The sequence below is a fragment of the Phalacrocorax aristotelis genome, chromosome W (assembly GCF_949628215.1).
Source record: "Phalacrocorax aristotelis chromosome W, bGulAri2.1, whole genome shotgun sequence".
In the NCBI taxonomy this organism is placed as follows: Eukaryota; Metazoa; Chordata; class Aves; order Suliformes; family Phalacrocoracidae; genus Phalacrocorax; species Phalacrocorax aristotelis.
Genome location: NC_134310.1, coordinates 2,564,808 through 2,590,682, shown reverse-complemented (window position 1 = coordinate 2,590,682; position 25,875 = coordinate 2,564,808). Strand labels below are relative to the sequence as shown.

Sequence of the window (25,875 nt, the reverse complement as noted above, 5' to 3'; positions counted from 1 at the left end):
CTCCTTTCTGCTGAAAAACTGAGAACTTGGCATGAGCCTAACTTTCACCTGCCCCCTTGGCTGTCCCTGAACTGTATTTCAGTTTTTCAGTCTGTTGGTGCCCTGAACGAAACTCCTGCTCAGTTTCATAGAAAGGAAGAAAATGCTGATATATTTACAGAAGAGCTTGGGAAAGCCTCTTTCAAACCGCTGCTTACCTTGGATTCCTCCTGTACCCTGGAGCAAGAAAGTTGCCCACTGTAGCATTTCCAAAAGTGCCTAAAAAGCCCAAGGAACTCTTCTCAGTTAGAAGCTGCCACATTTTATAAGCTCAAGGAGTCCCCTTTTCTATGGCTTTGCTGCCTTTCAGTATTTTAACCTGTATCTTAGATGAGGAACGGAGTCTCTATGAGATTGAAATGATATTATATCTTACTTAAATAATACAAATTGAAGACTGTGATGCACTCAGGTTTTCTTTTTACATATATATATGCACACACATATATAAACTAATGGAAATAATTGTGCACATAACTCTGTAACTAGCTGTACTTCGGTTAATCTGGAGCTATCTGGCCCTGACTGACGCTGCGCTGCGTAAGTAATTACTTGGATCTCAATACACGATTTTAATGCCAAGCCCATGTCGATCCTTGTCTCCTGCAGACAGGGCCATAGACCAGAGCCATCCTTGTTGAAGTCTGACTACTTAAATCAAACTTCCAGACTTGAAACTGTGTCTATTCTGCCTTTGGTTGCAGCCGCTGGATGCTTGAGCGGCACAGACTGCTGCATGTTGGTATCTCCACGGGGCCGCGATGGTGGGTTACAACTGGGTTGCTGCAGAAATAGCACCCGAGACCCGGGGAAAAAAAAAAATAGCACATGAGAGTCGTATACATTTATTTCTAAGGATGCTGTGTTGCTCCCTTTCTCTGATATTATTCTTCAATATCTTCTTGTTTTGATGGAACAGTTTAGGATACAGTTGATATATGAGTAATGACAATACAGCCAACATCATAACTCGTGTTCTTTCAAAGAGCCATGTTAACTTCTAGTTAAGTTTGCGTGCGTGCATCTCCACAGTCAGGAGGAATCAAGGCAATCGTGTGCTCGCATCATGAATCACAGGCATCAGACCTGCGTATTCCCTGTTTCACGCTGTATTTGTACGTGCTGTGATCTACCAGCGGGGACCGGGCTGTGCGCGGCAGTCGGAGTTGGGGTACTTTACATTCAAGGGTGAAGTTTTACAGGATTTAATTATGCTCTGCGTAGTCAGAATATCGAGTGTGGTTTGTATTTAAAGAAAAAGATAAAAGATCCGGCCTTATTTGTAGTGGTCGTGAGCTCTTAGTTGATTAATCCCATCTGAGTATTAATACAATTATTTTGTAGTCACCTAATTTAGGTAACCCCCATGGGTTCCCCAGCCGGGTGAGGACAAGAGGGATTCCGCCACCTGCCTAGAGGAAAGCCCCATGCTCACATCAAGTATATAAGCTAATAGCCTTGGGAGGTGGGTGGTCTAATTTAGGCATATAGGACAAATACACATTAACGGTGTTTATATATTTTTAGCTTAGGTATGTGAATTTGAAGAAAATTGAGTGCTAATGAGAAAAGCCCATCCGTGGTATCCTGGTACCATGCTAATGGCTGAAGCCAAGTGAGCAGCTGGAAACTGGGCTTGTAGAGCGAATTAGCACCTCCTTGCTAAGATTTTGTTTCCTCTAAAATGCTTTGTGCGTGGTCCTGGCTGCTGGTTGGTAAGTACTACTTGAAATATTCAGCTCCTAGCAGGACAGAGGCTTTCCAGTGTCAGACCCAAGCTTGAGAAGCGGTTGAACTTTTCTCCTGTTGAAAACAGGTAATAGTAAAGAGGCCTGTGATGACCTGATGCGTCGTCTTCTGGCCTCGTCTCTTCTCGAAACACCTGCAGCTTCTCGGGTGGTAGGGCACCTTCCTCTCCTCTTCGCACCGAGGTGCCCTTTGCGGCAAATTGGTTGAACTTCCATCTATATAAACTTTAACTGCCCCAATTTCATACCTAAAAAATGCAATGGCATAAAATATCTTATTAATATTTGTTTTATTATAATATTAAAATCTTTCCCATTGAATCCTTCTCGTTAGGCTGACAGCCGGTCCGAGGAGCGGCCGTCTGGTACCATAGTGCGGGAATTCCCTGGCAGGCGATACTTTATAGAAGTATTGCTAAACGCAATTGGTGATTAGTTTCTTCTAAATCAGAAATCTGAGTGTCCACCTTTTCATCAGTTTTATCTCCTCTGAGATGTCCGGGTTCCAGTCCCGTACGATGGGCTGTGCAACAAGAAGGGGAACAGTTTATTTAGCTCCCGTTTCTATGGATGAACCCAAACGCCGCGCCTGCGCTTCGATTATTTGGTGAGGTCGGTAGGTCTTGCTCTGATGCTTCTGCTGCACATTACGCGCTGCAAATCGTTTCAGGATTGCACATGGGAGCCAGCAAACAAATAAAAAAGAATATAGAGTAAGTAAAGTACAGCACCTTTTTGGAAACCAGCCGGTGGAAGAGAAAATTAGCAGTTTCTAAAATATTTACATTTCTGGATTTGCTCACCCATGCTCATTCTCTTTCCTCTTTTCTGAAGCAAGCAGAAGGAAATCACTCTTTTTCATTACCTTGGTTTCTTGCCCTTCAGCTATTATGTGAATTGAAAGTGGAAAAAAAGGTCTTGTCTTTATGTTAAGTAACCTTGCAGGCTTTAATTTGAAACAAACAAAGCATTTAAAGCGGTTCTTCTCTGGGGGATTGTACTGAGTGCTCCTAAATTGCTGAATATTTAATAGCTAAACATGTTCCGGACCCCGAGGTCTGTCCCCCAAATGATAAGCCTTTTTATTAAGTGAACTTTAATTGCTTAATAATTGGGTCTTCTGTAAGGAAAGATGGGGGATCCTGATAGGCTGCCGAGCAGGCTGCATGGTAAATCGGCGGCGAGTACTGCTTTCAATTAACTTTCCCAAGTAGGTGTGGGTATAACGGCAGGGAGGCGCATCTGCGACCCTTCGGCTGCGGAGCGAAGCATCGCCGAGGATCTGCAGCGTTTAATTCCAGAGTCTGTCTCGGAAAGTGACTTTCTCAGAATATATTTGCCGGTCCGCTCCCTTGAGCCAGCTCCTGACAACCCAAACATCTGTGTAGCTTCAAAACTGTCTTTAAAATAAATCAGCGTAAGCCGGGAGAGCTGTAAAGACCCAAGGATAGTTTTAAGATCTCAATATATTATGGTCCTGCAGAGAGATGAAGGCGTTTGGAACATAACTGTGGAAAAATGCTGGTGTCTTCTCACTGAGACACAGCAAAAGGCTTTTTGCAACATCCTGATCTGTTACACAGAGAATTTATTACGGTTTTTTAAGCTTTAAAAGCGAAAGAGTTGGGGTACGTGCAGAAAGGGAGGCGGTGCAGAGACAGGGCAAAGCGTGAGCTGTCTGTGCTCAGGGGCATGGGAAAAAGTAAATCCCTATATGGCAATTGTTTAAGTCCTCGTTTTTGCAGTAAATTGTTAGATTTAGCTGTATTTCCTCCTGGAAAAGTCTGCAGTTTTCAACAGCTTTCCATCACTGTTCACACTGCGTTTCTTTCAGGTTTTTTTTTCTTTTAAATTAAAGTGTTGAATGCTTCTATTTTTCTAGCTTGCACCAGCTTTGCTGGGGGTGAAAAGCTGTTACTTGCACGTCTGTGCCAATAGCTCGGCTGGAAAGTAGCATCTTTGCTGTAACGGGAACGTGTGCGAGGGTGCAGCGGGTGGCAGGGCTTGTGCGGATGGGGCTGGGAACCGACTGCCTTCTCTTCATTCATCTTATTCATAGGGATAACCTGTAAACGTGGCAATTAGGGAATACTGCTGCCCACGTGACAGTCGATTCATGTAGGCTCTTTTTTGCGTGGGGAAACACCATTAGGAAGCCTTCACCAAGCCTGGCTAAAGGATTTCCCTCCTTCAGCTTGTTGGGGATGCTTCGGCCGGATTGCACGATCCCCTCCGTGCAGATGCTCTGGGAGATGGGAGCAATGGGTTTGAGGAGGAGAACAGAGATGAGAGATGGGTGGCCAGTATCACACCAGAAAAAAGGTGTTTGAACCAGGAGATCATCTCGGGGCTCCCAGTCAAATACCTTTTTCGGTACATGATTATGGCCCCAAGCTGCATCAGGGGAGGTTTAGGTTGGAGATGAGGGGAAATGTCTTCCCTGCCAGAGCGGTCAGGCCCTGGCACAGGCTGCCCAGAGAGGTGGGGGAGTCACCTTCCCTGGGGGGGTTCAAAGGATGTGCAGATGTGGCCCTTGGGGCCGTGGTTTAGGAGGCCTGGGGGTGTTGGGTTGGGGGTTGGCCTTGATGATCCTAGAAGTCTTCTCCAACCTTAATGATTCTATGATTCCCCAGTACATTGCTTTTGCTGAACGTTTTAACGTCTGGAAAGTTGGAGTCTTTATTCTTTGCGTCCTCAGCTGCTTGATGGCCTCTACTTGACAGCTCCTTCTGAAAGCTTTCACTGTATACTGGCTGATAGAATCTAAAATATACTTGTCTCCTATATACTTTTGAGTTGCTTTTCAGTGTCGTCTTCTAAGTTTTTTCACTGTGTCAGGCACTTGGTCCATGTTTGCACCCACTTCTGATGGATCATATTTACTGGTTTGGCTTCAAATAGTCCCTGCAGGCAGATGAGTGTGCCTGGCCGGGCCGGGGGCTGCTAGGGTTGGTTCTAGGGACTGGCCAGGACTAGAGCCAGAGCAGGTCCCAAAATACATCCACACCATCTCTAGCACATCCCTGATGCAAGAAGTTGCTTCGGCCTATCTTCTTGATTTGTCCTTCTCATACTTGGCTGGAAAGAGGGCTGATTTTCTTATTCCTTCTTTTCCTTTTTTTGCAAGTTTATTAATGCTATTTGTAAAGCAATGATGCCTCCAGGTAACAGATCTTGACAGCATCTCTCACTCGCACTTACCCTGTTCTGTTCGTGCTGGGTTTTTCTTCTGTAGCCCATGAAGGATGTCGTCTTCGTGTTTGTGTGCCGAGTGAGGCTGTGGGGCATCTGGGGCTTAGAGTCACAGAACCATAGAATGCCCTGAGCTGGAAGGGACCCACAAGGACCATCGAGCCCAGCTCCTGTCCCTGCACAGGACACCCCAAATTCACACCGTGTCTCTGAGGGCCTTGTCCAAGCGCTTCTGGAATATCGCCAGGCTGGTGCCGTGATGCCTCCCTGGGGAGCCTGTGCCAGGGCTCCACCACCCTCTGGGGGAAGAGCCTTCTCCTAATGCCCAGCCTAACCCTCCCCTGGCACATCTCCCTGCCATTCCCTCGGGGCCTGGCGTTGGCTTGTGCGATTAAAGCTCCCAGCTCTGCTCTCCTCCCCTTGTGAGTCAAAAACGTTTCATGGAAAAACATGAATTCCGGTCCTCATTGGAAGTATTTGCTTGTGTGACCCAAGTAATTTATTTAGCAGAGGCTTTTTGAATGGTTTCCCTTTTATTTGCGGGGAAGGGCATAGGGAAGGAGAAATACAGCAAGATGCAACTGTAACGTTTCCCTGTTTTCCTTTGAATGCCACCCTGTTCTGAACAGTTTGTACTGCAGGATAGTGGATCTGTACTTTGTTAAAGTTGCTCCTGAGTGGGTTTGTAAGTACCAGGTGCAATTTGTTAGTCTTTATGTTGATAACACATCTTTTCTTTGCTGCTAATGAGTGTAATTTACAAAGGAAAGTGTTAGTCACCCCGCCATTATAGCAATCGCCAAGTAGTTTTCAGAACATCACATAAATTTTGTATTTATTTTTGTAGCCTCGTTTGTTAACAAAATCCAAATCGGCATGGAAACAGTGTGCATCTTCTATTTTCAGCAGCTCTATAATTGCTTTTTTTTTTTTTGCTTCTGTTTGCAGGACCACTGAGGTTTCTTTCCCAGACAGAATCTGTCATGGCTTTCGCAGGAGACACCATCCTGCTGAAGTGTGAAGCTGTCGGGGAGCCCATGCCCGTGGTGCACTGGCAGCGAAACCAGGAGGACTTGTTCCCGAGCCCGGCCGACACGCGGGTGGCCATCCTGCCCTCCGGAGCTTTACAGATCAGCAGGGTTCAGCACGGCGACAGCGGGATCTACAGGTGCCTGGCGAAAAACCCAGCCAGTTCTCGAACTGGAAATGATGCAGAAGTCAGAGTTTTGGCAGGTAAGAACCTGACTCTTCTACACCGCTCTTCTCTCGTCTGGTTGTGATTTTGGCTCTATGGAAGAGCACTCGCTCCTCCCGGGGCTGTTAGGCTGATTTATCCCTCTCTCTTTCCAGTTCCTTCTACAAGCTTCCAAGCTCTTCTTCACATGGAAGAGCCTGGAGACTTTTGGAAGAAGCTGGATGCAAAGGCGAGGAGATGACGCCTTAAAAAAGTATTCTTTGGTATCGAGGTACCAAATCCAGACATGTATGAAGCTTGTCTCTTTTATATGGTAGATGGAGAGAGGTACTTCCCATCTCACAGCATCGGGGAAAGCACTGGAATTTTTTCTCAGAGCACTCTCTGGAAGAGATCCTCTCACTTTGTTGACTGGAAGGGCAATCTGTTGGGACTAGCCGCTGAATTTACCTGCTCGGAGTTAGGTTGCTTGGTTACTTCAGGCCTGATGTGACCTGCCAAGTTGCCCAGACCCCAGTTTGGGATCTGACCTGTCACAACTGTGACAGGTAATGTTGCTAAATTCATGGCCAAGTAAGCATCTTGCTCTCCCTCTTAATAAACTCATCAGGTGAATAGTTGGTTACCACTGCAGTTTACTATCGAGATCTGAGCACCAAAAGAGCTGTTTGAAAAAGGTATTCTGACAACATCTCCTTCCTTTCTACTTCTGTATGAAACCACTAATTAAATGGGACAGGGATCATGTATTTTTAGATTTTTTTTTTATATAGGCATTTTCTAGACAAATATTGTTGGTTTGCATGATTTTTCACTAGGCGAGAGGTAACTGAGCAGGATTCTTAGACTCCTGAGATGGGCCAAATGCTATAGAAATTGAAAAGGCCAGGATCAGTCCTAGGGAAGTGTCTGTATACAAACAGTGTGAAACTTGATGGAGTTAATCCTCGCTTCTAGGAGTGGTTTATAAGAGCTCTGGGATTTGCTGCAGTGGAATTTGGGGGTGACAGTTGCTTCTATGTTTGTGGTTTGACACCAAAAGAAACAAACCAACACCCCCTCACCTAAACCCAGGATTAAAACCCAAAGCCTACATCCTCACTTTCTGCTACAGTAGTGGTTCTTGATCCTTTTTGGAGCTGCAGAGCAAAATAGCAGCCAGAACAGCTGGCACCAGGGGAAGACCCCATCACCTGGAGTTCCCTGCAGATTTTTCCCCTACCTTTGTGTGGACCAGAGCTTGCACCTGACTCCCTCTGTAGCGTGGACCTGTTCTCCATTGGTGTGCTTGTCTAATGGGCTGCTCTTGGGTCTTCCAGGCTCACCGTGAGCCTCAGAACCCCATGCTGGTCCTTGTGCATCGAGTAGCACCGAGGCATTCCTGCCTCTGCAGTTACTAATGTTATTGGAGATCCGTGGGGAAAAAAAATAAAAATCAGATATTTTATTAAAAGTCAAGAAAATCATAAAACTTTGTATTTTAGACAGACCTGAAGGCTTCTCTCGGCCTCCTCAGAGTATTGTTAATTTGCCTTGCGTCTGCATTTCTGATCGTTCGCGGATGGATTGATGTTTCTTCCTTTTCCTAGTTCTGGTCATTAACGTCCTGGCTAAATGGCCTCTCTCAGGCTGTCTATAGGAGAGAGGGGAATTAATTTATCTCTTCCCAGCATGTTAAAATTTTATACCAGGGAAACACTGGAGCAAATAATGAGGAAAATACATAACAAGGAACTAGTGGAGTCCGTCAGACTTTGGCTCAGGGCAAGCAGCACAAGGTCTTGCTTCAGGATAATTTGAGCAGACAGCAGCTCTTATAAGAAATGAGTGGTGCTCCTGAAAGAAAAATTCAGATCTCACTGAGCCTCTTGGGAATTTTGTTCTTGTGTGCACACTTTGATGGTTCAGAGCTATCTGATACTTTGCTGCTAATTCTTCCTCTCGTGTTTTTGCTTGTTGGTAGAAATCAGTCTTCAGTTGCAGCTCTCCTCTTCCATAATTAGTGAAGGCAGAATATTCTTGTTGGCCTGTTTTCCCTGGTTAGTGGGGAGGGAAAAAAAGAGGTCTTAAATCTTACTCAAAGGAAGAGGCAACAAAACAACAACAACAAAAAAGACTAGGTAGTATATCATAAACATACAGAATGAAAATGCTGCTTCTTCCACAGGGAGTGGCTGTGATTTATTTGAACCCACAGCATCCCTGTCCGCTTTTGAAGTGGACCACAATCCCGGCAAATGATTTCTAATCTTCTCTACAGCTTCCAAACAGAATGCAAGAAAAAAGAACGAGGGAGAAATGTCTCTAGTCATTTAGTTTCTTTAGTCAAAGTGCCCATGGCTTAAATATTTTATTTGACATTACAGTGGGTCTGGAGATAACCATATTGTCTCATGGTTAAAAAATTCATCATCCAACATGACACAGGTTAGACAAACAATACATTTGGATGAAAAAAATGGCTGATTTCCTGGACAAAAAAGTAAAATTCACCCTACCAGTCCCAAACAGGTAGTTTAACTCGCCATGTAAATGAAGGAATAGCTGAGCCTTCAGCCTCCATGGCCAAGGTGGTTTGTAGGTGCATAAATGTCTCTAGCGGGGGGGCAAACCAGGCATTTTTTTATTTTGAAAACCAAAAGACATTTTACTAGTGACCGTTTGAGAATGTGTTTCCTGTGTGTGGTTTGAATCTGCCTGGGGAAGCTCTGGAAGGGGCTGATTCTCCTCCCAGCACATCAATAATCCCATTTTACAAACAGCTCCAGCCTCGCTGAACCCTCCATCAGAAACCGGGTGCCTGTAGAAGTAGCCAGGCCACAGGAGAACAGGTTTTGAAGAACTTGTATAAAAAAAGCCCAACAAACCCATGCAAAACTCTTGAGGAGTTCTTAATGTGTCAGGTTTTATCTATTGCTCTTAATTTTAAGAGTAGCCATTGGAGCTTTTTGCAGAAAGCTCATTTTAAATGCACGCTTTTTTCTATTCACCTTTCTAATTGAAGTGCTCTTTTCTCTGGGGTCCAGAAGCTTAATCCCAGGTGAGAAGCTTCAGCAAGTACTGAAAACATGAGGAAATACATATTCAGATAACAACAGGCACTCACCTAATTAATTTAGAGGGAATAATGCTATTAAAAAAAAAAAAGAAGGCAGAAGATCTTATACAAACCAGGACTAAGGAATTAATTCTTAGCTGAATTCATTGCTTCTGTAAATTAATGAGTAAGTTTCTTCGGGAGGTCTGTACACTTCAGAAATACAGATGACATTTTAAAAGCAACAGTCGAGTAGTTCGGTGCCTGAAAGCTATTAATTCTCTTTTTCTAAATAATAATAATCCTGCATTTATTGTTAGCCATTCAAGTAATCTGCCGCCGTAGCATTGTCTGTTGTGGAGGTTCCTTCTCTCCAAGCTCGTCTGTTGAGCTGCGGTGCAAGATAACGGCAACAATATCATGTAATTCCTTCATATTTAATGCGAGTAGGGTTTGGTTGCTGCTGTGCGATGCAGCTCCTCCTTCGCAGTTGCACTTCTGAGGAGTGAAGGATAACGGCAGCAAAAAGGACCGGCTTGAAACGGATCCCACGAGAAGGAATTAGGGAAGGGGGAGGGGGAGGGTCGTGGTTAACTGCGCACGGCAGAAGTTGCCTCGCGTCAGGCTTGCTTTGATGCTGAAGTGTCTCCGCTTCTAGAAGAGCAATTACAATGTTAGACTTATTTAAATACAGCCTAATGTCGTGGCACTTGACAGAGTCTTGCAGTTCCCCCCGTCTTAGCTTGATTTTGAATAGTCGAGAAAATACAGGAAGCGCCTTGTCTGAGGACACTCCATTTGGTAACTATATAGGAAACGGAAGGGGTGGATATACCGAGCTATGTTGTTCAGTATGAGCCTGTCTAACAAGAGTTTTATAGTTAAACTTAGTCTTGAGGAAGGTCTGGTGAAGCTCGTGCATACGATCTTTGAAGCTCGGCCATCAGTTCCTCATGCAACACGCTGAGCTTGTATCAGGTGCAGAGATAACTTCAAGGTTTCTTCTCATCTTTTATGCCCCGGGAGGATCCCTGTGCTGGTGTACGTTCCCTATCAGCCAGTAATTGTCTAAGTCGGGTCTTTACCTTACTCTTAACCTCAACAGCTAGTGCACAACAGTGTTTATTCTTAGATGAAAACAGGTTTCTAACAGATGTGGCCCACTTAAATACTGAACTTGTGATATTTTTTTCCTTTTTAAATCGAACCAATTTCACGTTTATGTTCTCCAGGGCCCATTTCCTGCAGGGGTGCCTTGCCCTAATTCTGATTATCACATATAAAAACCCAACAACAAAAAAAACCCAACCGCCCTCATTTACGAGCAAGGTGACGCACGCAAGCGTGCGAAGCCTCTGTTTAGAGCTCGGGATGCTTTGGAAGGGATTTTTCTTCCATGAACTTGCAAGCTGAGTTCGAGCTTCCACTTCAAGGCAGTAGCTGAGGGGAGTGAGTGTTGATAAATTAATAACAGTTCAGAAAAGAACTATAGTGTTTACTGTTCGTAGCCTGCCTTTTGGTGAGCACGTGGGAAATGTTGTACTTTATCCAGGAGGTCTTTATAGACTTGCTGTTAATGTGCTCCGTGAGCACTTACTTAGGGGAAAAGGCTTTTTAATCTGCAATTTTTTATGAACTGGGTGAAAAAACTAATGACTGGAAACCTGAAGCTACATTCTTGCGAGCCGAAAAAACGTTAAACATTTAAAACCAGTAACAGCCACTGGAATGGTTTATTTTTGTACTGGATTTTCCATCAATTGCATTTAAATCAAGGGTGGATTTTTAGTCGCCTTTCAAATGAGCAACAAATGGATCAAAAGCCGTGTCCTGAGCAGCATGCCTGGCCTAGGCATCACTCGTGCTGCTAAATTGGTTTAATTTCTATGAAAGGCTTCATTTTTACCTCATTTGGAGAGAACCATTGGGACGGGATATGCCCTGGTACAGAACATGCTGTGCTACTTAGCAATACTGTAATTACTCTGATTTGTTTTTTTTTAATTATTGGTAGTCTTGGGATGGATTGTGGGGGGGGGGAAATATTTTATTTGGTAAATATATCCTCTGATGGTGTCATCTGTTAAAGTCCAGCTTAAAAACAAGGCAGCAGTGTGAGAATATTCACAGATGGGCATGTCCTGTTGTCTTTCCCTGTGTATTTTTGCAAGGTGAAGTCCTGGTCGCGACAGATCCACGTACCAACTTCCAGTATCTGGGTTCTCCCTTCTTCCAGCTGCCCAAATGAACGGCATTGCTGAGGTCACGTTATAAGCTAGCTGTATTTTGACCTTTAACAAAAAAAAAAAGGTTAAACTTAAAATGCGTATTAATAATCCTGGGGAATGAGCTGTTTTGCCTCTTTCCCTTAGATAAATCTGATTAGTGCTTAAATAATCTCTTAGATAATACATATAAATATCAGTTTCCCATCTCACAGAAGCTTGCCTAGCTGGAAATCAAAAAGAGCAGGCAGGCGGGGACGTATGTACAGTCCGTGTGTCCTCTTAGCACGGAGCTGGTCTCAAGATCAATGCAATCACAGGAACAATAACTAATAGCTACTAAAGAGCTGTTTGCTCAGCGGCTCCCTGGCTGGCTGCCAGGCGAGTGGTTTCATTTATGAAATATGCAGAGAGGTTTCAGCGATTGCTCTAAATGGGATTGGTTTTAGTGCTTACATCTGAAGCGCAGGTTGAGTTCGGAACAAGGGCCTTAAGGATATTACGTAATTTATTTGGGAATGCATTTGAAAGCAGAAGTTGTTATTGGAAGGGTCCAGGTATAGGATTAACCTGATGAAATTGAGCCAGCTTGAGGGTGCCGAGACTGTCAACTAGCGGGGCGTAGGCTGCCCTGGCAATCTGGGCGTACAGAGACGGGCGAGGTAGTTCACTCTAAATTTAATGGCCGATTCTGCACTCAAAATGCAGCCCACAAAGAATGCCAAACACAAGGGAGTTCGGTAGCGTTGGAACAGCCTTTGCGTTCCTGCTTTGGGATCGGTTTTGTCCTAAATAGTGACACTAGAGCTTTTACTACGGAATATTAAGTCATACTACTAAAAACGCCAACTAATTTTAACTAATAACAACATACTAATAAACTACTAGTGACTATTATAAATCCTGAACATAGAGAGGACGGATGGAACCTCCAGTTGCACCCAGGTTGGCCGATTTGTGTGCTGGTGGGTTTTGGTTCGGTTTTTTGGGGGAGCTTTGTTTTGTCTGTTTTGTTTTATTTAATTGCATGAAACACGTTGCCGTCTTCTCTGCCGTTAACCCACTTTGCTAGCAAAATGTACACGAGTCCCTCATCACCGCTACATTTCCTAGCCTTGTCTCTTGAACCAGGAGAGAATCCCCATGGGCAGGAGTCAAGTTAGCGGGCGGAGAGGATTTAAGTGGAATGAATCAAAAGGCTGCTGGGGAATTGCAAGTATATTTTTTATACACACAACACAGTGTAACTACAAGACACTGAAAGAAGAGGCAGTCTTAATTAAATCCCCCAGCAGTCTGGTTACAAATAAATCAGGAAAATCTAAAAATTGGAGCAAACAATCTGATAATAGTAATTACGAATGAAAAACCAGAATTTGTGAAGAATCAAAGGAATCAATGACATGGAAGATATCAGGAATTGGTAAATGTTAGGGTACAAATGCTTTTCAGATACAATTGAAACAATATGACTATGACTGGGTGGAAGTGGTAGAACGTCCTCTTTCAATACTGAAAAAAATAAAAAAACGTTTCAATATTTACAAGGCAGAAAAGTAGAAAAAAAAACCCCTAAATTTTGAGAAAATGTGGTTGTACATATGGCATTGATTATTTCAATCTATTTAAAAGATGTTTTTATATTAAAAAATTAGTATTATCTTGACATGAGTGTCTTAAAACGCCAGATGTTTTCAGGTCATTATATCAAAATAAAAACGTAGCTCCTGGAGGAGCTGAGGAGTTCTCAGGACCTTGAGCATAAATTGCTCATAATTATAAGCATAATTATATAATTATAAGCATATATTATAATGTATATATACATTATATATACATATATATACATGTATATATATTATAATATATAATTATAATTATATAATTATAAGCATAAATATGCTCAGGATTCTTGAGCATAAATTTGGAATACTGAAGATTCCAGTGGTCTGGAACAAACTGACGCTTGAGGGCCTGATGGTTCATCATCTGGCATCTTTGAGACGCAAAATAATAGGGTGGTCTATGCAATTAAAACCAGTCAATATCAGTGTATGAAAAGAGATTATGTCAACGTAATTTTTGGTTCTGAAATTTATCATTATTGTAGATTTCTGGGAGGATTTCTTGCCTAAGACAGTAGAGAAATTGAAAATCAATATAGCATCTATGTGCTAGATCTGATTTGTAACCATTAAGCCTCCAAATAGAAATGGTTACTGAGTAGATATTTATTTTTTTTTAGTGGGAGTCCTCACTAAGAACCAGGGGTATATTCCTGATCCTCCTCTCTAATATACCTTGCAACAAGAAAACTGCAGTTGAAGGCATATGCACGTATCACAGAGGTGGTAGATACTGAAGAATACGGCTCATTTATAAATGGGGCAGAACTCAAAAAAAGGAATATTTGAATGTGATTGGTGCTATTGGCCATATCATACGTAGGAGACATGAATTTATTTTTAATTAGCTTTATTTTTTCAACTCAAAACAGACTAGAACTGGGACTAAAATCTCCCTCCAGTTATATTTGTAGGGCTGCATTGAAAATCTTACTGGGTTCTTCTCTGGATTCAGTTATTACCTGGATCGAACCACTGCTCTTTTAGCTGCTGTGCCGTTGCATCTCAAGGATGATGTAGGTCTAAAATAATGCCTCCAAAGGTCTGCTCCTCAGCTGAAAGGAAGAGTGTAAATGTGTTGCTGCTTTCTCGCCTCAGCTCTATTCTCCATTTTCGGGATAGAAGATAATGTAGTTGTGCAGCAGTTCCTCATTCTGTTTCAATTTTGCCTCTAAAACTTTCATGGCTAGAGAAAAAGCTTCCTCCTTTTGTCTTGTAAGTACAAACCAGCGATGTCCCTTTACCTCTGCAGTAATAAATTTTATATTATCCTTTTACCTAAGGATCTCAAAGAACAAGTCAAAGGGCTGTAAATATTTTTTGTCTTCGTTATGGATGAGGAAACAGAGTGTCTCACAAGAAATAATTGTTAAAGCTAGAAACAGGACCCCTGATGCATAGACTCACGTTCCAGCAGCGACTTGGCACTGTTTTCCTTGCGCTTTAGTTAACGTACTTTGAAGTTGCTTCAGGAAGAACGTCTTAACGCCCCGATTCGCGTCGGTGCTAATGTTACGATCTTCATGTGTCCTTATTACTTACGTGCTCCCAGTCATGTCGCATCCCAGAGCTCGGCCGAGCCGGGCTTGTGGGGTTTTGGGGAGGGGGAGGGCAGAAGGGCTGAAGCAGAAAAACGCAAGCCAAGGGGTTGGGAGGTAGAGGCAAAAAAGCAAAATCCCAAAGTAGTAACTGCGTTCTGGTTATACATTTTAATGCATTCTGTATATTGAGAGATCGGTATCATTTTAATGACAGATTTCTCTAGCGCTGTTCACATATAACCCTCGCTTTCTTATTGGGATTAAGTGTTCAGCCTCTAGGCACGATGGGGAGATCAGGTTGGGGAATTTTGCTGGCCTTTCTTCACTGACAGCGGAGAGCAAAATTGGGTTTTACTTGGTATAAATTTTTATCTCTTCTAATCGAATTTAGAAATGTGGCTATGAACACTTAGAGATATTCCGTCACATCAGTGTCACATTAAAGGCATCTCAGTTCTGCAATTTGCGGTATAAAAACTGCCGCAATAAAAAGTGTATATATATATTAAAAAAAATTGTACCGGCAAAGTACAATATTATCCAAATATGTTGAGAAAAAATTTTCATGGGTGTGATATGATGTCAGTTGAACAACACTTACAAATGCAGCATAGCACAAAGTAGCTTAGCCCAGTGAGGTGCCGTACAACAGGATGCAACGTGTTTTTGTGAAAGCATGTCCTTTTTTTTCCCCAGTGTAGAATGTCGCTGAAACACTGCAGTTACATTTTTCTCCTCGAGTGTTGAAGAGCCGTATCTGTATGGCTGAATCCAAGCGAGCTCTTTGCAACTTCACTTTCCTTGGAAGACGGAAATAAATTGCGTTGGCTTGAGTTCCACTTGCTTAAGACCAATTTGGTATGAGTTAAATACATCCTCAACTCTTACCAACACATATTGAGGGTTTGTTGAGAGAACGATGGGTGATTGACTGTAAAGTACGCTGGTAAAATGTGACCAGAAGCGGTGCCTTTAATATAAAAATGAAAAAACCACAATAATTTGGCGCCTTTTCCTGCTGCAGAATCCATATATATCCTTAGTTACATCACAAACTATCTCAATTACTACGTTAACCATCTATAAAAAGGAGATAAACCGACTTATCCTAATAAGGCTTTGTGTGAAGGGAGATATCTTATTGCAAATAGCATGGTGTTCTCAGATATCAGTGTAATGGGAACTATTGGAATCACATATACATTGGCAAATCCTACCCGTGGTTTTGAATTTCAACTATGTGTCATTGATTTAAGGAGCACGGAAAATATGTGTATAGCTGTACCTCATTACTGCCCATTGTGTGCTCAAGAAAAATGCTAAATATGAAGCGAGAGGTTTGGCTTTGTTCAGGGAAAATAAGTTCTTACAGTTCACCGCTTTGTAATTGGTTTGAGGTATATCTGTTCCTTCTTAAACATTAATATATAAAATAAAATCAACAAACGCCAGCGACGTGGTAGGTGCTCTCAGGCTGGGAAGTCGGCGTAGCCCTCTCTTCCAGCCTAGGTGTTGGCCCAGCGCCGCGACACGTGGGTGTCGCGAGCACAGGCGGCGATGGGGGTCTATGGCCCATGGGTGGCAGCAGCTTGATCACCGCGGCCTCGGTCAAGAGGTTTGCTTAAAAAAAGCTAACGCTGAAAAAGACCAAGATGTGTCCTGTCACGTCCCTGTGGATAGGAGCATCACGGCCGTGAGTTGAGGCCAGAAATGATGGGCGGGTGCATCAGAGATTAAGTCACAGCTGAAATGAAGGCGATGCCTCCGATGGAGCCAGGGCTTCGTGCAAAGAATTCCTCATCTGCTGAAGGTGTCCATAGCTGGTTGATTATGTGGGCTTGATTATGGTGTACAAGTACCTTGTCAGGGAGAATACACTGAGTACTCTTTAATCAAGTGGAGAAGGGCATAACAAGACCTCGGATATCTTTATAATCAAGACTGGGCTCCTTCCTGAAGAACGCACTTCATTCAAACGTGCTTTTGAGCTCAGGATGGGTGTGATCTTGTGGCCTGTCTTACATAAGAAACAGGATTTAATGGCCTTTTAGTCTTAAAATCTCCCACTCATTTTTTCCTTTCTCTCTAATGTAAAAATCTAATTAGATTTTACGATTTTTTTTTCCTACTTCTCAGCTGGAAATAACTGGTTGCACTGGTGGAACAGTGAGGAGTTTTATCAGACCAGTCCGAACCAGACACTGATATTGCTGCCTGTGCACATCGTGTACCCCTTAAGCCCACAAAAGGGCCTAATTTCCTCGCGAGGCCTGTTGTGTCACTGATACGTATTTGTGTAGAGTTTACTCAGAACATGTTTATTGATTATTTAAATTTTTTTTTAAATTATGTGTTTTGTTTTTTTTCCCATGCCAAGCATGTGTGGCTGGAGATTGTACCACCGTCGGGATAACACCCTACTGCAGAGTTTTGCAGCCTGTGGTCCCACAGACTTTTTGGTCGGTGAATTCTTTTAACATCCAACACCATCCCCTTGTTTGAGTCAGATCTCGGCTCTGCGAGGAAATTGTGGATGTCTGCCTGAAGGAAAGGGTGCCTTTGGAGACTCCTTGGTTCCTTGTAAGGTTATGGTTAAGTAATTGTAGCTTCAGATAACGCTGCGTTTCATGTCCTAGTTACTGAGCTCAGGTTTTAGACCACATCTGGTTTTTTGGAAGGTGGTGCAAAGCCAGAGGTTGTGATATGCTGAATTTAATAGTCTGTGATAGCACCTCGATCCTTTTTATTAAGTACTCATTAAAAGGAGAGGAATTAAGGGAAACTAGCGTTTCATATCGTGAAAGCTGTGGTTTTGCTTCTTGAGGCTTAAACCAAATGCGGCGGTTATTCCATCCCGACCCCTCTGGTAGGAAAACTGATGCGAGCCTGTACCGTGCGGACGTAAGGATCGCTTGGGGCCGTGGTTTCTGTGGGTGATGTTCCGTGCAGTCGATGCTGGCCGCCACCTCCGGGACGCTTGGCTCTTGCTGGGGACTTGCCTGAGTTCTGCTCTCCATGGGTTTGCAACCACAACTCTCTCCCTCCTGTTATTTTCTGCAAAGGATGAGATGTTTTCTTCTTTCTTTCCTTCCTGTAACAGATATTTTCTTCAACTCTCGATGAGGCTTTCAGCTGGTAACTCTGGCTGTAGCCGCGCTCTCTATTCAGCTGGAAACCAAGCAGCAAAACGTTGCTTCACAACTGGCACATTTGGTTTCCATCCGCTTTTGAGCTGCGTTTCCAGATGAAAGAGGGATGTAGAGAAGACGCCACCTCTTCAGCAAACAGCTATATATCATTTTAGGGAGTTCAGAAAAGTTCAAGCACAAGGTTAGGCTTATGTTTGAGAGTCTTGAACGGAGCAAGAGATGGAAAGGGTGAAGAGCAGGCGACGGCGGTGCTATGGCAGAGCTCGGGACCCTCTCCCTTCTCCAGGCCATGGGGCATTTCTCTGCGGGGCAGGTGAGCAGCAGCCAGCCCAAGCCATGGTACAGGCACAGCTGGCTGCTGGAGGCAAAAGGAGCTGTCCTAAATGAGAATAAATGTTGGGAAAGGGAGCAAAGCAAGTGACGACGCAGTTATTAAATGTAAGTTTTAGCGGGGATGTGTTACAGGGATGTGTAGTAGTGGAATTTTCTCATGCCAAAATGATACGTACCTACCCATTAAGTGAAAAAGTAATTTGAAAGATGTTTTAGACTAAAGCATTTTTGACAATTTTACGTTAAGTGATCACCCAAAAAAATAAAAAATCCCTCCCTTTGAGTCCATCCTCTGTCACCTGCCGTTATTGCCTAACAGTTTTGAGTCCCGGTTTGGTGCTGGTTGGCAACTTTCCAATTCCAGTGTTTGGCAGTTTCTCATGTTGGTACCCTCTTAATTAAACCTTGGCCTTGGTCTAGCAGTCTGCCTGTACCTTAACACTGACGTTTTTGCTTTCAGTAGCATTTTCATTCAATTATGTCCTTTGGGCACACCAAAAATTTTGCCAGGCAAATTACAGGTGAGAGGAAAAATCAAATGAAATACTGCTGGTTTTCATTTTGCTTGAAGTTGGGTGTTGCTTTAATCTATGCTGGTTATGAACTGATCTTCAGCTTCTTGACAGAGTAATAATGGAAACATTATTTTCGTTGGAGTTAAGGCAATAGTGGTGTCTCACCGTTTCTAGTCTCGAATACAACAGCAATGTACTTCACGTCACTGTAAAATATGAATGTGCTTTTTCCCCCAAGTCCGGAACAGCAATACGTATTGAGCTACTTCTGTGTGGTTTAGGATTTTGCAGCTTTGTCTAATATCCCGCCTACACCAGCTCTGGAATTCCATTTGTTCTGGATGTATTCAAAGAACCCTCTCAGCCAAATGTATTCAACTAAAGCCGATGCTTTCAATTATCAATCATCTCCTTTTTCTAACTTCAAATTTAATCGTCATTGATGTAATTTTCCCTACATTTTTATTGCTGTGCTTCTTTCTGCTGCTCCCACCTTCCATCCTAACTAGGGTCGTTATTTTAATCAAAGATGACCTCTTTGTGATTTCAGAACTAAGTGCTTTCGAAGGGAAGGAGGGACTCCAGTATAACGGTCTGGATACTCCTTAAGGATTTTGTTTGCTTTCTGCTTTTGCACAACTGTTTTCATCTTTGGGCATCTGACTTAAAATAAATAAAGAAATTAAACCAACCAAACAAAAAAACACAAACAGAAAAGCTTTGGTTTTCTGCTAGTTTTAGCTACCATGTGTTTCATTGCGTGTGTTAAGGTGATGTGTGTATTTGTGGTTATTGCAAGAGATATTATGCGATTCACGGGCCGAAGGCATCGCTGCGATCAGCTATGATGCCGTCACAGATTGAAGCTATTGAGTTGCGTGCAGTAACTCATGCCCCAGCTGCACTCACTGATGGCTGGAAATTGCATGTCCATCTGGTTACAGTAAGAATTTGAAATATGCTGTTGTTGTAAATCCATAAGAAACACACACAACTAGTTACAGTTTCTTTCTACTTGTGTGGGAGAACCGGCTAATTACTTGGAGACGATCTTGGGTGATCTTGGAGTTGTTGATTTGGTGGGAATATTCATTTATATTGTGTAATTTTTATGTTTGTGACAGGAAACAAGGAGTAATGTTCAATGGCTGTGGTCCAACACATTTGTTTCAACATCTGTGATAAGAAAACTAAGTCATTTTTGAGCAAAAGAACAGATTTTTTTAAAAAGAAACCAACCCAAATGATTTCGGTGGCGTATGGTTCTGTTTACTGGTATATGTCAGGTGGTTGATGCCCCATCCCTGGAAACACTCAAGGTCAGGCACGACGAGGCTCTGAGCTCATCTAGTTGAAGATGTCTCATGGCAGGGGGTTGGACTAGATGGCCTCTAAAGGTCCCTTCCAACCCAAACCATTCTGTGGTTTCAGGCAGGACGGGTGGGATTTGGGTCTAGGTTGTCCCCTGGTCAGTGACGATCCACCCATGGCAGTTAGAGGCACTTACAGAGAGATTTAGCTCATCCTAAAGCAAAACGCACTTGCCCCCAGGTAGGTGCCTAGTGCTGTCGGACAGCATCCGACGTGCGGGGTGTCCGCGTGGACACCTTTGTCAGGCAAAGGAGAATTTTGGGCACTAATCTTCCTGTCTATTGCTTCTCGACTCAGATTTTTCAAGTCATTTCATTCTTCATTTTCTGTGTTTTCCGAATGTAAAGCTTTCCTTGTCTTCTCTCACCTGCTATATTTATGAACTCCCCTCTCGCATCGCCAAACTAGCGTCATTAATCCAGTACCACTCTTAACCTTATGTATATCTCTGTCTTTTCTTGCCACGGCTGAGCCTTTTCTGCTGGCTTTCCAAGGCCTGACTATATAATACTGTATAATACCAGGCCATAAACAGTCCTTTCTCACTCCTCCAAAAGCTGGTATTTTTCTGCCTTCAAATTGCTCCCTCGGGTTCAACCTTGTAAGCAGCTCCAAGATTGCCATTTGATACACTTTTTATACGTCTGTACTATGATTTTCTGTTTTTCCCATCAGGAAGAACCTGTGAAAGCTGTGGTCTCTTGGGACCATTATTGATCGGTCGTTTTACATTACCCGTTCCCAACAAAAAGAAAGTCGTTTTGTTCTGTTGTGTTTTTTTTTTTTTTTCTTTTTTTACGGATGATAACTGTCTGTCTCTTGCTCTTATAGATCCAGCTTTGCACCGACAGCAGTTTTTCCTTCAGCGACCGTCAAACGTGGTGGCTATGGAAGGGAAGGATGCTGTTCTGGAGTGCTGCGTTTCTGGGTACCCCCCTCCCACCTTCACGTGGCTGCGAGGAGATGAAGTCCTCCCTATGAGGTAGCTCAGTCTTTTGTGGGTCGCATATCTAACGTTATGTTTCCTTGAGCAAAGTATAGGCAAACTACTGAGTAATGCTTTAAATTCAGTGGGGTGGACGTGGAGGCCATGAGGTTTTCCTCCTCAATAATAATGAGACTAGATGTGGCTCTTAATCTGCTGCTATAACTCATCTCTTCACCGAATCCGAGGGTGGAATTTGATCATAAATGTCACCTGGCTGGTATTTAAAATAAAAGTGTAAAGCTATTAACGGCAAAAAATCACAGCTGAGAATTACTTAAGGCATAATTTACTGTGTGTATTTTTCTAGAGGGAGACAGCACCTTAACCCGTCGCGGACATGTTATCAATGTTTCAGGTCCAAGAAGTATTCGTTGCTGGCTGGCAGTAACCTACTCATATCAAACGTGACCGACGACGATTCGGGGACCTACACGTGTGTCGTCACCTACAAAAACGAGAACAGCAGCGGCTCTGCAGAGCTGTCAGTGATGGGTGAGTACATCAGCTGTGCCCGCTTTGCTTTTCCAAGAGTATTTTTTAATTATTCCCTTTTCCAGAACGACTTAATTTTCAGAACTCCAAATGATTGTAAACTGTGCAAGTCCTTTCCCTGCTTTGCTCAGGTGTTCACACCCATGGAAACCAAGTCCTGTAAATCTGTTAATACCTCCCGCCATCCCCGATAGCCTCGCTGTTGCCAAATATCTTATGGTATCGGATGCTAATTGCTGCTGCCTTCTGTACATAGTCTTTTCCCTTTATTTCGCCTTCCTGAAGCCTTATTTTTGGCATTACAACGGGCATCCCCATTGTGCACGGTGCCAACAGTGTGTTGAAAATCAGGTTTGTAGCTGCTTTTTTCTCTATTTTTTTTTTTTTTTGGTCGTGGGCAGTCATTGTGGTAAGGTAAGAAAAATCAATGTATTTAGCGTCTTCTCGCCAGTTTACAGCAGTCCAAGGAAATTCGTGGAAGTCCTCACTCAGCGGTGATGCTCTGAGGGTTCCCACTGTTAAATTTCATGAAAGAGCCCTCCCGACACAACCTGCTTTCCCCTACGCTCCTTCCCCGTGGCAAATATTAATGGAATCCAAAATATGTTTAATAGCTGTCTCGTTTCTTTTTTTCTTTATTTAAACCATTGAACAATAGCAGAGTACATTAGTGTTATTCAGTCAGATCTAAAGAATGGCATAGTTAATACTTAGTCAAACAATAACATATTTCAATGCGCTGTTCGTTTTGCATTCTGGCTTTAAAGCTTCTGCGTGAAAAATACTTTCTTTAGTGAATAGAGCCTTAATTGGGATTATAGGATCCTCAGTGCTTGTATAACAATATCCTTTTATCAAGCCATAATAAAATATAATAATTACTGGTGATGGAGGATTCAGTTCTATTTTTTTTAGGTACATTAATGCAGTATATTGTGTTACTGGATAAAAATAAAAATGTGGCTTTATAATTGTGGAAGTTCATTTATTATGGACTTGTTTTCACGATAAGGAATCAAATATTGAAAAGGCAGGTAAGGTGTTGGGCAGGATCTTTCATTTGCTTTACTAAAATGTTGATTTCAAATCTAGTGTACGGCAGGTGACTAATTGTCATTTGAAACGTAGAAATGAATGACGCTGATATTTCACCCCAACGCTAGATTGCAATGTCTATTGGTAAGAGCAGCTGTAGCTGGAGGATCAATGCGTACGGTTATTGCATAGATAGTTTCTGACCATGCAGTTCTCCCGGAAATTAATGGGTGTCTTGCATTTAATTCCTTTATATACCTTTTGAAGAATTTGTTCCTGTCTGCATTCAGTCTGCCCCTAGCTTTGCCTTCCCCATGCCTTCCGCTCTAAGTGCGCCATGCAGACATTAAAGGTACATAATTTTTCATGCACGTTGAGAGGTATGCGATGGCAATATGACACGACTGTAAGGATGACTGTAAGACGATGAAAATCACCAGGAGAAGAGGACATAGTGCCAAGATAACCCTAAGCATGGAACTAGACCGACACAAAGATGGAAGGCGCCACAATTGCGGACTCATTGTAGTCTCGGGGGGAAACCCAAGCTGCATTGCCACGGCACGAGGCTGTTTATTCGCCCTGTTGGGAGATCAAAGATTTCTTTCTTAAAGTTTCCTTTCACGTATGGAATTTGCAGATACTCAACAGGTGAAAAAAAAAATATGGAGCCATAACTTCGGCATGGTGTTGATGTACGTCTCTTCTTTTCGTGGGTTAGATCACTCATTTGTGACCTAACTGAAAATGAAACATCGTGTTCGTGTATGTTTGTATTAATAAGAGGAAATGTTCAAAGGATTCAGAAGAAACTACATGACTAAACTGCAGAGATGATGACAGGATTCCCCTGATATTTGTCTTTCCAGGGCTACCAACTTGCTCAGAATCTGTTTATTTGTCGAATCCATCCTTAGCAGTAGGAAACTCTCAAATGCACTGAAGTTCCTCATGTAATTCTTACATCTCATAAACAGAATAATTAATTGATCGTTTTATTTGCTGCTTCGGCTCGATGCAAATGCAGATATTTCTGTGTGTTTCCTTAGAGTTAATATGCGTGTTTGTTTAACAAACTATAAATTGCCCATCGGTGTTTTGTTGCGAGACTCGCATTTTTTAATATTGATGTAATCCTTTAATTGTTAATGTATCCGTTGTGCGAAGAGGGATGAGTGAGACATTTGCAGCCTGAGTGCCAAAAAATTTAGCAGTCCAATAATTATCTCCTCTGAAGTCTGAGTAGACAACATCAGATCAAAGTTAGTTACATCACATGGTAGCAAGATGCTTTTGATCTTTCAAATAATGAGGTATTTGCAAGAAACAGTGTGTTTCACAATGGAGTTCCTGTTCTTTCAAACAGCTAAAAATAACCCCTTCTGTGTTGGCCATAGGCCTAAAATTGCACGAGGTGAATGAATTTACAAGAAGAGGGAATGCATTTTGCTGAATTTTAATCTTGTATCGCGGCCTTTTGGCAGTATTTTAGCCACATCTCCCTGCGTAATGAAAATTAAAAGGTCCGGTGCAGATTACCTAGTTACTGTATAGATCATCTGCGTGCTCGCTAGCTTTGGAGAGCTTAGAGTTTAAGCAAATGTTTGAAGCTGATTACATGTGTTAACCAGTGTCAACTACAATTATTTTCTAAATATTTTCTAGCTTTCAGAAGTGGATTTTGCGCTTGTTCCCTTTTGGCCTCTGAGGCTTGGGGTTTTTTATATAGCTTTTTTGTTTCATGTTTTGTTAATCCAGACTGAAATTCCGCTCGGCTGTTGGAGCAAAGAACCGCCCCCAAACTCCCTAAATGTTCTGAAAGTGGCACAAATCCAGAAAAAAAGGTTTCCATATCCATACAGGTACTTGTGGGATCTCACTCTGGTTGCAGCCGCTTCGGCGGTGGGGTAGGTGCCTGGAGTTTCAGGTCCTGGTAGAGATCTAGGAGAGACCTAATTCTCTAAACCCAGTTTTCTGCAGGCGGTTGTAACTGAATCGATAAAGTCGGTGATAAGCCATCATACATACTTTCTTTTTCTTCCTGCTCAGTATTTGGACTGTCCCTTAATCACATCAAAGACCAAACTATAGCTCTAAGGAAGGGAAGAGCATCGCTTCTGCTGAGGTTGGGAGTTTTCTCAACTCTTCTTTGCATAATAACGCATATACTCACAATTACTCTGTCAACACCTTTGAATCAGGCAGCGTGTTTTAAATGGTTTAAGGTTGAGGTACTACATTTTTTTATCTTCTCTTCCTAAAATGCCCCTCAAGGAGGAATAGAAAAAGGAAGAGTTTTCAAGCGGTGTTGGGTCAGGAATGCTAGTTTGAGAAATTAAGTCATCGCCTAAACTAAGAGAATATAGTAGCACCTGAAAGACTGCGCTCGCAGAAATACGTTGCTAACTTTTACCGAGCACCCGTACGCGTAAGCCACAAACTACTTGACTGCAGTTTGGAAGCATTTTTTTCCTGTGCAAATGCCTTTTACTAGGGAGCTTTTAATATGAAGTGTTTTCAGCACTAGTTTTGTTTGCCATTGCGGAAGAAAAGCCACATCAAAGGTAAGGCCACGTGAGACAAGTGGCTTATAAAATCACCTAGGCCTTTTTGACAAGAATGAACGATTCTAAGCACTGTGCGTCTTGGTCAAATCAGTTTTACTTCTGACTCTGCTGCATAAATTCCTGAAGCAAAATGGTTATTTGGAGATCAAGGTCATGGAAAGCACTGAATAAAGCACGCGCGGATCACTTTGTTGTGTGCGAATCACTTAGGTAGAGAGTCGTATTAAGAAGGAAGCCTGCATCACCATAACGTGGTTTGACACAGCAATGAAAGCATGAAAAATGAGAAACCTTCTAACGTTTCCGTTGCGAGCGCTGCTTAAACTGATCTCACACAAATGCACCGGTCCTGAAATATTTATAAAAGCAGTCTATAGTCTTACTAATGGTAAAAGTCAGACCCGGTGATGTACCCTCTTGGTATATCCAGAAATAATTCCCCAAATTATTATGGATCTGTAGAGAAGCAGGCAGGTCTTCAGTGGGTGGACATTGCAGCAGCCCTGCTGAATCTGGCGAACCCAAGAAAACTGGAGTAACCTGAGGATCTGTTCCTCCATGATCCCGCACTGTGGGGTAAATCATACTTGCTCATGTCCTGCTATCTTGTTGAAGAAACCAAACAAAGAACGTACAACTGAGTTATCCTCTGCTCTGAGCTTATGGTTCTTTATGGAACAGGGTATATGTAGGTGTGAGCTGGCAGGATGAAGTGGCACACTAATCTATGACACATCTCATGATGGTTTACTTCAGGTAAAAGAGCATAAACCCCGATCTCTCCCCAAAGCAAAGACTGCCTCTCTCCCATTTGTTTTCCTGA

General features: G+C 42.7%; 1 protein-coding gene across 1 annotated transcript in view; it reads left to right on the top strand.

The window, feature by feature from the left end:
- DCC (DCC netrin 1 receptor) overlaps positions 1 to 25,875 on the top strand; it is a 608,612-nt gene that overhangs the window by 277,610 nt on the left and 305,127 nt on the right. The window contains exons 3-5 of the mRNA XM_075077076.1: positions 5,928 to 6,212; positions 20,802 to 20,952; positions 21,314 to 21,450. Of these exons, the coding sequence (XP_074933177.1) occupies positions 5,928 to 6,212; positions 20,802 to 20,952; positions 21,314 to 21,450 (573 nt within the window). The remainder of the gene's footprint in view (positions 1 to 5,927; positions 6,213 to 20,801; positions 20,953 to 21,313; positions 21,451 to 25,875) is intronic.